At 35.1% G+C, this 14091-nt stretch overlaps 2 protein-coding genes and 1 long non-coding RNA gene across 3 annotated transcripts; 2 read left to right on the top strand and 1 right to left on the bottom strand.

Moving 5' to 3' along the window:
• Nucleotides 1–3769: 3769 nt before the first annotated feature.
• LOC129573881 (uncharacterized) lies at nucleotides 3770–7402 on the bottom strand. The gene is made up of 3 exons (XR_008688644.1): nucleotides 7126–7402; nucleotides 6695–6831; nucleotides 3770–6531 (listed from the first exon to the last, which is right to left on the bottom strand). It is a non-coding gene; the product is annotated as an uncharacterized LOC129573881 (long non-coding RNA).
• A 1069-nt stretch (nucleotides 7403–8471) lies between these two features.
• On the top strand, nucleotides 8472–9259 carry LOC129573880 (uncharacterized). The gene is made up of 3 exons (XM_055455019.1): nucleotides 8472–8775; nucleotides 8853–8913; nucleotides 9115–9259. The coding sequence occupies exons 1-3, from the start codon at nucleotides 8621–8623 to the stop codon at nucleotides 9136–9138; spliced, it is 240 nt and encodes a 79-aa protein (XP_055310994.1). The 5' UTR covers nucleotides 8472–8620; the 3' UTR covers nucleotides 9139–9259.
• Nucleotides 9260–9341: 82 nt separating this feature from the next.
• On the top strand, nucleotides 9342–14088 carry LOC129573882 (unconventional myosin-Va-like; the record flags this gene model as incomplete). Its single annotated transcript, XM_055455020.1, has 10 exons — nucleotides 9342–9402; nucleotides 9466–9622; nucleotides 9856–9953; nucleotides 10089–10549; nucleotides 10708–10994; nucleotides 11535–11770; nucleotides 11866–12119; nucleotides 12247–12381; nucleotides 12908–13003; nucleotides 13975–14088. Coding segments are annotated over exons 1-10 (1884 nt in total), but the record flags the coding sequence as incomplete, so codon positions are not given.
• Nucleotides 14089–14091: the final 3 nt, after the last annotated feature.

Genomic DNA, 14091 nt, shown 5'->3' with positions numbered 1-14091 from the left:
TTCATCGTAATATTACCGTTTGGATTTTGAGTGAATAGTAATTACCTTAAGTATTTAAGTGATTGGTGTTCGAAATGCAAAAATCCAATAGGGCAGAAGTTTAGGTAAATGTGAATGTTCTCGAAGATGTAACTACGTAAACTTCTTGAATAAAATATTCGAATATTTAACTGAATAGGAATACTCTAATTGAAGAAAAAACACATTTTGATACTGAATATTCGCAACTGTTTTTTCAATCTTTAATAAACACATTTCTTTGAAGAACTATTACATCGCGATAGAGCACTTTGTGTTTTTAATTCACAAAACGATTTTTCGTCTTCACAGAGACGCGAAATTCTTTTTTTGTTTTTCAGCAGATTTAAAGGTTAGAGGGAAGTATAATTTGCAGTTAATTTTATGGCACATTTCTGTTCAATTAATGCAAGAACAAAGCTGAATGAAAAATGAAAACTGAGACGTTTACATATTTATTGACTTTTAAAGAAGTGAAACTTTTGTTATGAGTAAAATTTTAAAATGAATGAACTGGGCAATTTTGAATTGAAGACAATTTGAGTGGAGATGACACGATTAAAGCGCTCCATCTGAAGTTGCAGTCGGTTTGCAAATCGTATTGATGTTGCCTCGATTCTTATGAAGTTTCTATGGTGTGAATGTTGTCCAAATGTCGTTTTAGACCACTTTTATAAATTTCGCAACGGAACGGCGTTTCGCCAGTGTGCGATCGCATATGCAATTTCAAATAAGATTTCCCATGAGTGACAAACTTCTTGCAGAGATGGCATTCTAAGCAACGTAAATTGCTTCATGTTCAGTCTTCAGAGAAAATCTTCCGAAACAGCCCTTGCAATGGAACGGGAAATCATCGGTGTGAGTTGTAGCATGCACCCTTGTGTGAATTCTTTTCCACACCAGTCGCATCGATATGGCTTTTCGCCAGTATGCGTTAACATGTGTCTGTCGAAACTTCCCTTATGATTAATGGAATATTCACAAAAAGTGCATCTGAATTTATTCCTCATCGATTGTTCTAATGCAAATCGTGGACTACTTGCAACCATTGTCTTCTTATTTCTGGTCTTTTGTCCACTGAATAAGCATTGGAAAGTCGTTGTCCATCCTTCGACGTACTAACAACTGTCATCGATACATTGTAAACGCCCCTCTTTCCATTCATGTCATTCAACGTGGCGTGTTGACCTTCAACAACAACCATTGGATTGCTCGTTCGAATGCGGTTTGTGGCACCATCGTTGCTAACTGGTTCCTGGTCAAAAGTGGAACTACATTTTTCTTCTTTTAGCTAAAAATGAAAAAAATTGAATATGAATTCTGAAAAAAATCTCGCCACCTTTTCGAGATAGTGAAATTATTTCGTTGAAAACCTAAATAAAACCATTGTTATGGTCAACAAAACATCTCACTACTTCTCGCAAAAAGTAAAAAAAAATCGCATCGACATTTGAATACAATGGAATCCGATTGTTTAAAATCTCACATTTCGTAATAGAAATTTCGAAATGTGCACAGAATTCCGCCACAGAGCCAATCCGTAGAAACTTCATATGAACCGAGCATACAACAATGCGATTTCCAAACTGATTCCAACTTCCAACGGAGGAGTTAAACGTGTCATTTCTACTTTAAATTGTGTCCAATCTAAGGAAATTCAACTCATTCAGTTTCAATGATTCTTTTTCACTTGACGCATCAACCAAATATATGTAAAATGTTACTTATAAACACAAGTTTGGCTTCTTTGAATGTGAACATCTCAATTTTTATTTTTTTCCACAAACATTATTTCCTTTTGATATCAATAAAAGTTTGAATAATTTCTCAATGTAAATTTTCACAATGCACATTATACATCAGCGAGGCGAGTTGAAATCGCCGAAAATTCGATATGGCGAAAACCGATTGACAGTTCGTGCCTTGAAACTTGATGCCATTTTGCATTCAGACATCATCGGTGCAGGACGCTTTGCGCGAACCAAATTTCCTCAGGCACATTCATTTATTGTTGAATAATGAATATTCTTCAAATTTTTTCCACTCTGTGAGTATATTCAAATAAATAAACCATTTCTGTCTAAAATTAGCTCAGAGTCATTTGGAAAATAACTTTCTTTCAGTTTGGTAGCAAGCAACGACTTGATCAGGAAAGAGAAACAGATGAAGGAATGGTCCATCAAATCGATGAATTAAATGCCAATGAAAGCTGTAAGCTTAATCGGGAAATCGTCATCAATTCAAATTCAGTCTTGGAAACAGATGCATCAAATGAACCAATCGAGATCATCCAAAATCAAAACGATTCCACAAGTGTTAATCATAAAGCAAGCAGTCAAGAGGCAGTAAGAGGTGAGGCTGTTGGCCAAAAGGAATTTGTCGAAGACAATGACAAAGATCGAATCAAGAAAGACGGTGACATCAAACCAAAGGAGGAAAAGGTGGATGATGATATTACTGTGGTCCTCATTGAAATGAAACGGGTGGTCGTTGCTCCATCAAACAAGCAAGAAGTTTCTCGCCAAGCAATTAATGGACATGAAACAATGGGTAGTTTGGACAGTACACTGAGAAAAGGCTGGAAGTAAATTCGATTCATTTGCAAAGTTTGTGAATATTCAGGAAATTACAAGGGACATTTCAACATACACATGCGAATCCACTCTCGTGTGTGTTCACATATGTCTGTTGAAAGTTCCGGAGTAATTACTGGAATATTCACAAACAGTGCATCCGAATTGTTTTTTCAGCTTCGATTCTGTCGGTGTAGTTTGTTTGCTTTGGTTTCCGTTGTGTTTTTCAGAGGGTTTGAACCCGGGGACAAATTTGTATTGGCCGATCTAGTCAATGTGACATTCACATTAATTGAACCCGTGTGCATAAAAACGACTTATAAAAACGTCGTCGAACAAAGCGAAACACATATTTGTTACTCGTTCAATTCGGAACAAATTGTACACTGGTGTGTTACGCCGACAAATCTATGTTACGTTTTGATCGGCGATTTTTTTTTGTAATTCGTTTTTATGCTCACGGGTTCAATTGCTTCGCGTGAAACTTCTTGCTTGTTTGATGGAGCGACGACTACCCGTTTCACTTTAATGAAGACCACCGGAATATCACCATTCAGTTCCCTCTTTTGGTTTGATGTCAACGTCTTTCTTTATTCGATCTTTGGCATTGTCTTCGCCACTTTTGCTAAAGTTAACTGTCTCTACTTTTTCTGTCTCTTGACCGCGCTCGATTGGTTTGTTTGACGCATCTGTTTTCACAACAGAACTTGAATTGATGACGATTCCCTGATTGAAGCTATCATTGGCATTTAAATTGTCGATTTGGTGAACCGTTCCTTCATCTGTTTCGATCAAGTCGTTGGTTGATACCAAACTGAAAAAAAGAAGTTATTTTTCAAACGATTTTGAGATAATTTTGGACACAAATTGTGTAAAAATATTTTATACATTCACCAATGATTGTCATCGTGTGAATCAGATTGCATTCGTGTCAATGTGAAGTGTCCAAGCTGAAAAATTTATAAACTCGAATAAATCAGAGAGGTGCATGTAAAAAACTCGAGACTTTTAGTTTGAGTTTGAATCTACCGTATGTTTGACATCTGCTAAAAGTACTGCTTGAACTTTGAGTTGAAAGACAGACCACTTCGACCATTTTTATGTTAGCCAGTACATGCTAATGCGAATAGAAAACCTTCATTATGAACAAATGAATGGAAGAATAAAAACACCATCAATTTTTCATTTCATTTTCTCGGTTTTATTATAAATCATTGGGCCTCTTCTACAAATATAACCGCGTTCTAAAAAGATTTTTTATTTCGATTGTTGTGAAACGTTCGGAAAGTAAAATGTTGAAAGAATGTTCTTATAACAATGATACCATCAAACTATTTCTATTACTTTAATCAATTCGTCACGTAAAAACATTATTTTAGCTTGAGCGTTTGAGTACAATATGCTGTTCTATTATTTCTATTTTCCAATAGGTTTTGTCTGTAGTTTCGAATAATTGATCAGGTTGAAATTCATTTACATCAAAATATTTGCACATGAACGTTTGTGTTTTAGAGTTTTCACCGAGATATTCACTTATTTGATCATACGAGAGTTGAATATCCGTGAATGATATATCCTTAACTGATAACTTTGGAGCTAAATTCAAGAAGAATTTTCTTTCGATGTCTACTTTTGAACGAATAGTTAGTTTATTTAACTCGAGTGTCCGAAGGAATGTGTCTACGGCATCAAGTTTTTTAAATTCTCTCAGGTCCATAAATAGCTCTTCGATAAAGCCAAACGATAGTTTAATGTTTGGAACTTGCATTAACTTGAGGCCACCATGCCAAATCATATTCAATTTTGAGACGGACTGAAAGCGAATTACATCAGTTGATACATAATTTTTAAAAGTAAGTTCGTTCATTTTTTGCAAATGTTTGCTAGCTTGCCGAAGACGTCTCACAGGCAAATATTGGTTTATATTGATCTCAACACATTTTAATTGCTTATTTTTTTCGAGTATGTTCCCTAAGTTTTCTGGGCCTAACATTTTACGTAGGTTGCTGCTTAAGTTTCTGGCCTAACCTAGTTCTAGTGTTTTCCGAAGCAAAACTTTGGGTCAGTCAAAAAGTTTGACCTTTTTTAAGCTAAGTTTCCTCAGACGTCAACTGTTGATTCACTACGGATCGTGGTGTTTTATGAGCTTGAATATTTCAATTTGATGAAAAAATTGAATTTTTCCGCAAACATTTTAGTGCAATGATTTTTTCCGATTTTTGAGAGGGACTAACTCAACAAGAGTGCCGTGATAGCCTCAAATTCGCTTTGGGTGATAAAACTCGGTCCATTCCAAGTATTTAGAGGTGATATAACGATTTTAAATGTTGACGAAGCTCACTCAAAAATGAGTCCGCAGGAAAGTCGTAAAATATCAGCTGTAACGCCGGAACACATTGATGCTGTGCGAAACCTAAAGGTGGAATATTCTCATACGACTTATAGTGAGATTGGGGCATCCTTTGGCATTAGTATGACATGCATTAGGTCAATATTACATGTGGTTTTAGTGACGTAAATGCCTTTCACATGTCAAAACCTCCAAATATGTTTTCAACCAAAAAAAAGAGTTTTGGACAAAAATAGGCCTACAAACTCTCAATAATGCAATTTTGATTGGCTGAAAAACCCTCAATCGTCACTAGAGATTACAAAATTATCATTTATGAGTATAGCATGTCATCCCAGAAGGTTTTAGTGATAGTATCGTGTTTGAAAATAACAGAAAATTTTCCTTATTTCTGAAAAAACAGACGATTTTCGCAAATTGCAATGCTTCGTTCTGGGAAAAAATGATTTACATGACTGTTATTATACTTTGGAATTGTAGTGCCATGAATTCTGAATAAAGCGGACATTTTTGGAATGAAAATATTCAGAAAATGGGCCAAAAACTGGGAACTATCTGTCACTTCATGAATTTTCACCTTTTGACATGCCTTCATTCAATCGAATATTTGCAGGCCCAAAATATAAAATAATGGTTTCGTTAGCCAGAAATTATTAAATTGAGGATAAACGAAGTTTTTTAGGTGGTTAACAACAGAATAATCAATTTTTCCCACATCGAAAAATGAAGTTTATTGTTGAAATTTACGATTTTTCCAGGTATCCCTTGGAAAGGAGGCTTAGACACACCCAGTAATGTAAAACAATCCCTGCTATAGTGTTTTTTAGCCTAAAAAATGTCAAAATTTCCGATGGAATCGTCAGATTGCATCTGAAAACACTAGAAATAGGTTAGGCCAGAAACTTATGCAGCAACCCTCGTATTATCAATAATTAATTTTTCTAATGCGGGAAATTCTGTTTCGAATGGCCGATACATCGTACATTCACCAAAAAGTGACAGATTTTTCATTTCTGGAAATGATATGGTAGCGTCACTAGATCCGAACTGTTTGAATTCTTTTTTCGATGTAGTCGTGAATGATAATTCGACTATTGTACTGCAATATTCTCTTGCATAATCCATTGCCTTGATGGAGAATTCAATATTGATCAAACTATTTCTAATTGACAAAATCTCAATGAGGCTGCAATAGTTACGAAGTAAAGACATGGCACTTCTTAAGTCATATACTTTTATGGAATCGTCTATTAATTGCAATGGGATCAATCGATTGGCTTGAGTAACGCATATTTCAAATTTGATTTTTCTAAACTGACGAGAAAATACTCGATAAGTCACTTCTTTAAGGTATTGGTTTCTATTCGCGATAATCAATAGCTCGTCTAAGTTTAAATATTTGAAGATTTCTAGCAAACAATCTTGGGAAATATTAGTTAATTTTTTTCGATCCACGTTTGAAGACGATTCATTAGGTTTCAATTGCTTCGAACATCCTTCTTCTCCTCCTTCTTCTTCCTGGAAGTACCGTTTCAATGCTTGGCCATTTCTTTGTTGACTCATTTTGGACAATTCGAGTTCAAACTTTTCCTGACAAAAAAAAACCCAGAAAAACAACAAATGAACAGTTGTAGAAATTGAATCAACTTAAAAAAAACACAAGATGTCATCAATTTATTCTCGAATCATTTAAGACACTGGCCAATATTTATGAAAAATGGATTTGTTCGGAAATTGAATTGTAAACACTCACCGTATTCACACGTTTTCGCCTTTTTTCTTTGCTGTACTGATTGTAATCGTCTTCAGCGGTTCGAGTTCACACCAGATTATCTCTCTCAGTTTCAAATACCAAAAACAGAAGTTGTTTGTGAAGATACTTTGCTAATCCTGTCAAAAATTCCAGTAAATCAAATTGAAACTGTCAATCAATTCTCAATTGAGACTACTTATTTGTTCTGTTTAAAATGTTCCAATGCGGTTGGTTTTCATTGGTTGAATGGAAATATGAAAATTCGGAAGTATTCTAGCAAACAAAACTAAATCAACAAAAGGCCAAACACTGTGAACTGTATGTATACATATGAACTGCTGATTTTTCAGGAACCATAACCTCAGCAGTTCATATCTCCAATTAAAGTTATCACGAAAGGTAGAAAAAACGTCTTATATTTTATTTCTCACCTCAAATTCTTGCTTGCTTTTGTCGTCGTCGTCTCCTTTGTCATCAATTTCGGTGTTTTTTTTCTATCGCGCTCAAGTGGAATTTAGCTGGACACAAAAATTTTGCACACAAGCAGAATCGATCGACAATTTAATTAACCAAAGTTCTAATGATTTCAACAAAATTCGTAATTCAAATTTTCTAAACTATTTCAAATATAAATAATTCTTTCAAGTTATGTCGTCCTATATTTTTTCTCTACTGAACCGCGTGTCCAAATGAAAAGACCATTATGCGTGTCAATGGGTTGAAATAGCACTTACAATACAAAAACAGGCACCAATACGACACCAATTAGACACAAACATAACGATACATTACATGAACACTGCTCTGTTCACTGTGTTAGTTCAGAGAGAGAGATGGCGATGAAACAAACATACGTTTTCCGATTGCTGAGCATCTCAGCTTTTCGTATGCTGCGAATATATCCGAGCATATCGACGACGCATACTGTATAATACAGTGGCGTGGTCGAGTCTCTGCTTTGCTCATATATATACAGTATGCGTCGTCGATATGCTCGGATATATTCGCAGCATACAAAATGCTGAGATGCTCAGCTATTGGAAATCGCACGTTTGCGAAAAACACACAACTACAAATACAAATGCGAATACGAATATGAATAATGGCATCGACATGAAACTTAGAACGCGTGCAAAATGATTTGTTTCTTCTTCCATTTTTGCACCCGTTATTCGTAGAGAAGCGAAATAAGCGACAATCGACCTAATGCAAAAAGGTTACAGCAGAGCTGAAAGCAAGCAAATGAACGATGGAGATGAGAAAAAACACAAAAGTGTGATAGCAAAGGCAAATAAGAGAATATTTGCGAGAAAAGGAATAAAAAAACAGATACATGAATTTGAAATGTGTTTGGGAAATGAATGTCATTTGATTTTTGTTTTTATTTACTTTTATCCATCAATTTTTTTTTACATCAGACGTTCTTGTTCCAATTTATTTTTCGGTTACATATCAATTTTATTTTTACCATGTAATGTTTCCTCATGTCTTTGTAAATTCTTTTTTCGCGTAAACACAATCGTAAGGCACGAAAATATATCGTGTGTTGTATTCATATTAACATAAATAGCATTCATATCGTATGGAAGTGCATTTTTTATGGCGTTCACATTTTATTTTACCACTTCGCTAGTTAACCTATATACGGATTACCAAATACAGTCAGTTGAATTTATACTCAATTTCAAATCTGATTTGATTTCTCATTGGAACATGTTGCTGTCTAACACACCGTACAAGGTCTATACGTCAGTTGAGTTTGACACTTGCCTGTCACTGTGTTTATTATGTACATTCGCAACGAATTAGAATCAATTCCACATTCTTTTTTGTTATAAAATTATTTGTTTAGTATTTAGACAGTTTTAGTTCCTTATTAATTGACATAGCTTAATTCAATTGGCATAACAACAACCGTAGGAAAATATGGAAAATAGTGACAATATCGACTCGACGGTGAACAATTCACGGCCAAATTCCACAGCTGATGACAACGAAGAAGATGAGAAAGATGTTTGGCTCAATTTGGTAGGAATTGCTGCCGATCCGCCGGATAGACATGAAAAATGCGAATATTGCCAGTAAGTTAATCGAAACCATTGGAATTAAGTCATTTTATTGATATTCTATTCACACAAAAAAATGTTCACTTCTTTAGTCGTCCACAAGTTGTGTGTTGGTGCCGTCGCCATTGTCTTTGGTTGAATTGGATTGATTTGGTAATATTGGTTTATTCTGAACTGCCTGGATTTTCAATATTTTTGTTAGATTTGTCACTTTTTCGGGAGAATTTTTTGAGATTTCGACAGTTTTTTTTAAATTAGAACCAGTCGAAAAATTCCAAATTTTATTGATTTTGAAGGTGATGTGAGCTTAGAATCGATAATGATGGCCAAAAATACGTTGCTTTTATACCCTAGCAAAGATTCAATACCATTGGATGACTTGGATCCATCCGATGGCCTATTCAATTTGATTTTGCTCGATGGAACATGGCCACAAGCAAAGGGAATCTATGCGACATCACCTTTGTTGCATAAAATGCGTCAGCTTCGATTGGTTATGTCACGCACCAGCACTTACGTCATCCGAACACAGCCGATGGAGAGATTTCTGAGCACATTGGAAACGGCCGCCGAAGCATTGGTCGTCCTGGAACGTGATGACCGTTTCCGCGATGAATTTTGGATTGATTCACTTATATTGGAGTTTGGTTTCATTCACTGCGATAGTTTTTTTTTGCTTTCAACTAACAAAATTGCTTTTTTCAGATGCTTCAACACCGAAACGTAATGAAATTTTGACCATTCTGAAGATGAAAAACGTGCTGCAGGATAAAATCAAGAAGCGCAAGAGCTTCGAGAAACAACTTCAGCGCAGCCAAGACAAATTGAGCAGTCTGAATGTCAACACAGAGGACGCGATTCGGTAAATTTTGAGTCTTTTTTCGAATGAAATTTACTTATTTTGTGAATTTTAACTTGGGTGTTTTCAACAAACATAGAATTTATTGAACAAAAATGAATTTTTGCGGTCAAAAACTTAATTTTTTTGAAACAAAAACTGTTTTTTCTCCAAATTTTGTCAGTTCTCTCTATCAATTCTCTGTCGTTCTAAGGCAATTGTTTCTCCCAACTAAAAATTGTTTCTTTCTCCCACAGAGTGTCCGAGTTGGAAATTGAAAACGAGAAGTTACACAAGGACATTCTACTGCTCCGAAACAGTATCGATCGTGGCATTGCCGAAAAGGAATTAGAGGGTAAAATAATAAAGAAGTGGCCATTAGTTTATCCACAAAAATGGCTTGGCTTCAATCAAACAACAAGTTTTATTTTTTTTGTCATTTATTTCTTCACTTTTATTTATTCAAAACCACCTTATCTTCTCCCTCCAGCTCAATTCCTTGCATTGGAAGAAGAGAATAGGCGTCGTCGCGACGAGTGTATTCAGTTGCGTTCGATTTTGGCGCAGCGTAGTCATGGTTCACCCAGTAAAATGAATGGTCATGCAAATAACGTTGATCATTCTGACGACTACACACTGCACGAAAGCGAGTTGTTGCAAGCGTTCGAGGCGCAAAAAGTGGTCAACCGTCAATTGGAATCCGAATTGACCGCTCTAACCGAGGAGAACAACTCGAAAATGCTGGATATGAGCAAGGAAATTGAAGAATTGCGCTCCGAACGAAACCAATTCCAAGAGATTATGCACAATCAAATTCGATCGACCGAACTGTCGGAGGAGTACCACAGCATTATCAGTCAAGATAACAACTCTGCGGTACAGAAGCAACAGAACGTTGACTACCTAATGGCGGAGATTAAATCGATCAGCGCGGCGTATACACAAGTTTTGGTAAGGAGAGCTTTTAGCTGTTTTCTGGCACCAGAGATGGAATTTTTTTTCATTTTGGCTCAAGACTCTTTTTTATGCAAAAAAGAGAATTATTCTTAAAATCCAACTCAGCATTGAAAAATGTCTGAATTCAATTTATGACTAATTTTATTTTCCAGGAGGAAAATAGCCGAATGTCGAAATCCATTGGGAAGCTAATGCAAGAAAATCAAATCTTGTCGAAACGACTGCGACAGAATGGCATTGATGACTCGATCGTGCCGTCGGAAAGTCTTGAAAAGTCACCAATGATCCACAAACGTGCCCCGACCTTCCAAGGCATATTTAAGTATCGCGCAGTGGATGTTTTAAAGCTGTTGCAGCGAGTCGTGGATGATTTGGAACCAGGAGTTGCCAAGACATTGACACCAGCTCTGCCGGCGTATATTATTTTTATCTCCATCAGGTAAGAGCGATTTGGTATTTTGTTTCGATTTTAATGCTGATGCGTTGGACAAATTTCTGATTTTGTGAATCCTTCACAAGTACACAGACATAGTGAACGACGACGATCAGGTTCGCAAGCTACTGACGAGCTTCATAATTATGACGAGCTTATAAGTGGCGTGAAAAATCTCTACTGAACACGACATGATAAACATGTGGCTAGTCAATATGATCAAGTGAGTCTTTTTTCTTGCAAAAAGTACATTGTTCTACACTCAAAGCCAATTTAGAATCCAAATTGGATCGATTAGCTCAAAAATCAGCCACAGTGCTTCGAAAAAAGTCTTGAAATTTAATCCAGAGTAAGCCCAAGTTAAAAAAAAATAAAGAAGGGGAAAAACTAATTAAGACGATTGAAAAAATATGAAAAACGGTAGCGCGAGACTCTCCTGAGTACGCTCTCGCCGAGAGTACAGTAATTCCAAAACTAACTGGATTCATTCAATTAATTAGAATTTATTTAAATAGAGCCAAATTAATGGGAATATTTTCTTCACAGACTTCTGAACCTCTTGAAGCAATACGGTGGATTGGAGGAGTACATGAAGTTCAATACACTTACACAAAATGAGCAGCAGTTGAAAAATTTCGATATGTCCGAGTATAGACAAGTGATCTTCTCCACAATCATCGTATCGCATCAGCAGATCATCCAACAGATTCAGGAAATTATCAAAGTGCACATTGTTCCCGCCATTTTGGACTATGATGAAATGGCACGCGGAAAACAAAAAGGTAGGCAATTTTTTTCGTTTTTAATTTGCCATCAAAATTATCCATATACCGACTTATTTACATCAATTCTTTTTTTTTCTGTCTCCCCACAATAGGCAAACGTGTTTCAGGCGTTTTCTACGAGCCACGATCGTTGGTCAATCAATTGGACCACTTTTATGAGTTGTTTAAGACCTTTGGTTTGGATGACATTTTCATCGATCAAATTTTCAAGCAATTCTTCTACTACATTTGCGCCATATCATTGAATAATCTCATGCTGCGACGAGAGCTGTGCATGTGGAAAACTGGCATGAGAATACGGTACAACATAAGCTGTCTGGAGGAATGGGCACGCAAAATGAAAATGGTTTGGATTTCACACATTCTTTTCAATTTTCGATTAGTTTTTAAATATTTTATTTTATTTTTTTTGAATTATTTTTCAATCAATTTTTCGGATGAATTTATGAACTAATCTGTTGGAATTTTTGCAGAGCAACGAAATCACCGAGCCATTAACACCACTAATTCAAGTTGCGTCGTTGTTACAAGCGAGGAAAGAAACCGATCAAGATGTTCAAGTGATTTTAGACATATGCTCAACATTGTCAACTGCTCAAGTAATCAAGGTGAGGTTGAACAAAATTGAATGACATTTTTATTGAAACAAATTCATGAAAAAAAAAATTGAAAACTCGATGAAAATTGTTGATTACATTTTTCATTGATATTCTTCTCATCTACGAGAAGAAATGGACAATTTTTTGTGAATTGAATTTTAACACCTTTTGAAATCGATCAAATTTTGATCACGATTCGATACGTTCGTAGTGGCGAAGCGTTACGAGTACGCATAGTACTACGTTCACTAATTCCCTAAACGTAGTGGTTCGTAGTGGTACGCGTAGTCGTAACGCTTCGCCACTATGGATACGTTTCTTTTAAAATTGATTGAGAATTTTTTTTATTGACCAAAATGTTATTGGCAAAAAATTACTCAATTTAAAAATAAAAAATTAAAATATTCTCTTTGATTTGATGAAAAAAATTGATGGAAAATTCGTTAAAATTTGGTACGAAAATCAAAATCACTAACATCAAGAATGAAAATTTGATGCAAAAAAAAATCGTTAAAATAATTCTGTTTTTTTTCAGATTCTGAAATCATACACGTTAGATGATTGTGAGGCTCCAATCAAACCGGCATTCATTGAAAATCTAACGACCAAACTGAATGAGCGACCGATGAAGGTGATTTGGATTTTACTTTTTATTTTTTTTCTTTCGTTTTTAATAAATATGATTTTTTGACGATTTTTCCTTTTCAACTGATTTTTGCTTAATGACTCAAGTCAATTGGGTCAAAAATTGACCAAAAGCGGAATATTTGTCTGGCATTTTTTCTTGAAAATTCTTTTCCTAATTCGCTGAAAGAAAAATGAAAAAAAAAAAAAACAAACATAAAAAGAATAATAAGGAAAAATGTCCTATTGACTAAAATTCTCTTTATTTATTGTCATTGAATGATCTTCTTTTTCTGTTTGAACAAAATTGTTCAATCTATTGCATGAAAATTCGAAAAGAAAAACGAGACGAAACTTCTTTCGTAATATTTTTGCTCTCACGCAAAATTGAATTTCTTCTTGATTTTAATTTCTTCTTTCACTCGAAATTCAGAAGTTACAATCACAAAAACAATTCATCAATTGATATAATATCTGGAATTGAATCAAATTTCAATATGGTGCCGCTCATCAATTTAACAAAAGTTCACGTTGATGTTCAATTAACATGTCAATTTCAAAACGAATGTCTTTTTCACGTTGATAAGAAGATTAATTTTGATTATTTGATGAGTGGTGCCGTCTATTGAAATTCAATCCAAATGTTATCGTACTCGATTCACTTCCACTTTTCATCTATCATACGTATTTTTTGCATTGCTTGGCATTTGGTTTGTTGTTGTTGTTGCTTGGTAAATGTCATTCAACGGAATGAAGAAAAGGTTATAACATCAGTTTTCCACAAAACATCAAGTTAAGTGGAACTAAAATTTCAGCTGCTGAAATTTTAACAAAAATTAAAAAAGTATTCATGCTAGGCTTGGATAGAACTAAATACATTTAATAAAAAGTAAATGCTTCAAAAAAAAGAAATCAACCAAAAGAACATCGATTGAAAATCATGAACTAATCTCTAAATTTCTTCTTTTCCTTCCACAGACACCGACTGACACCTTCACAATTGATGAGGCGTTCGTGCATCCGTTGAAAGTGGTGTACAAGTACGATGACACACGCCTCGAGGAGATCGATTTACCGCAGATTTTGAATTTGAAT

Source organism: Sitodiplosis mosellana, unplaced genomic scaffold (assembly GCF_009176505.1).
Source record: "Sitodiplosis mosellana isolate CC-2019 unplaced genomic scaffold, AAFC_SMos_1.0 Smas_scaffold_6148, whole genome shotgun sequence".
In the NCBI taxonomy this organism is placed as follows: domain Eukaryota; kingdom Metazoa; phylum Arthropoda; class Insecta; order Diptera; family Cecidomyiidae; genus Sitodiplosis; species Sitodiplosis mosellana.
Note: the sequence above shows the minus strand (reverse complement) of the source record. Positions and strands in the feature narration are given on the sequence as shown.

What these genes read in the sequence shown, in the direction of transcription:
- LOC129573880 (XM_055455019.1), top strand. Translation starts at nt 8,621, where the DNA reads ATGGAAAATAGTGACAATATCGACTCGACGGTGAACAATTCACGGCCA. An exon ending in GAAAAATGCGAATATTGCCA is followed by an intron (nt 8,776 to 8,852) that starts GTAAGTTAATCG and finishes TCACTTCTTTAG; the next exon opens with TCGTCCACAAGTTGTGTGTT. An exon ending in GGTTGAATTGGATTGATTTG is followed by an intron (nt 8,914 to 9,114) that starts GTAATATTGGTT and finishes TTTATACCCTAG; the next exon opens with CAAAGATTCAATACCATTGG.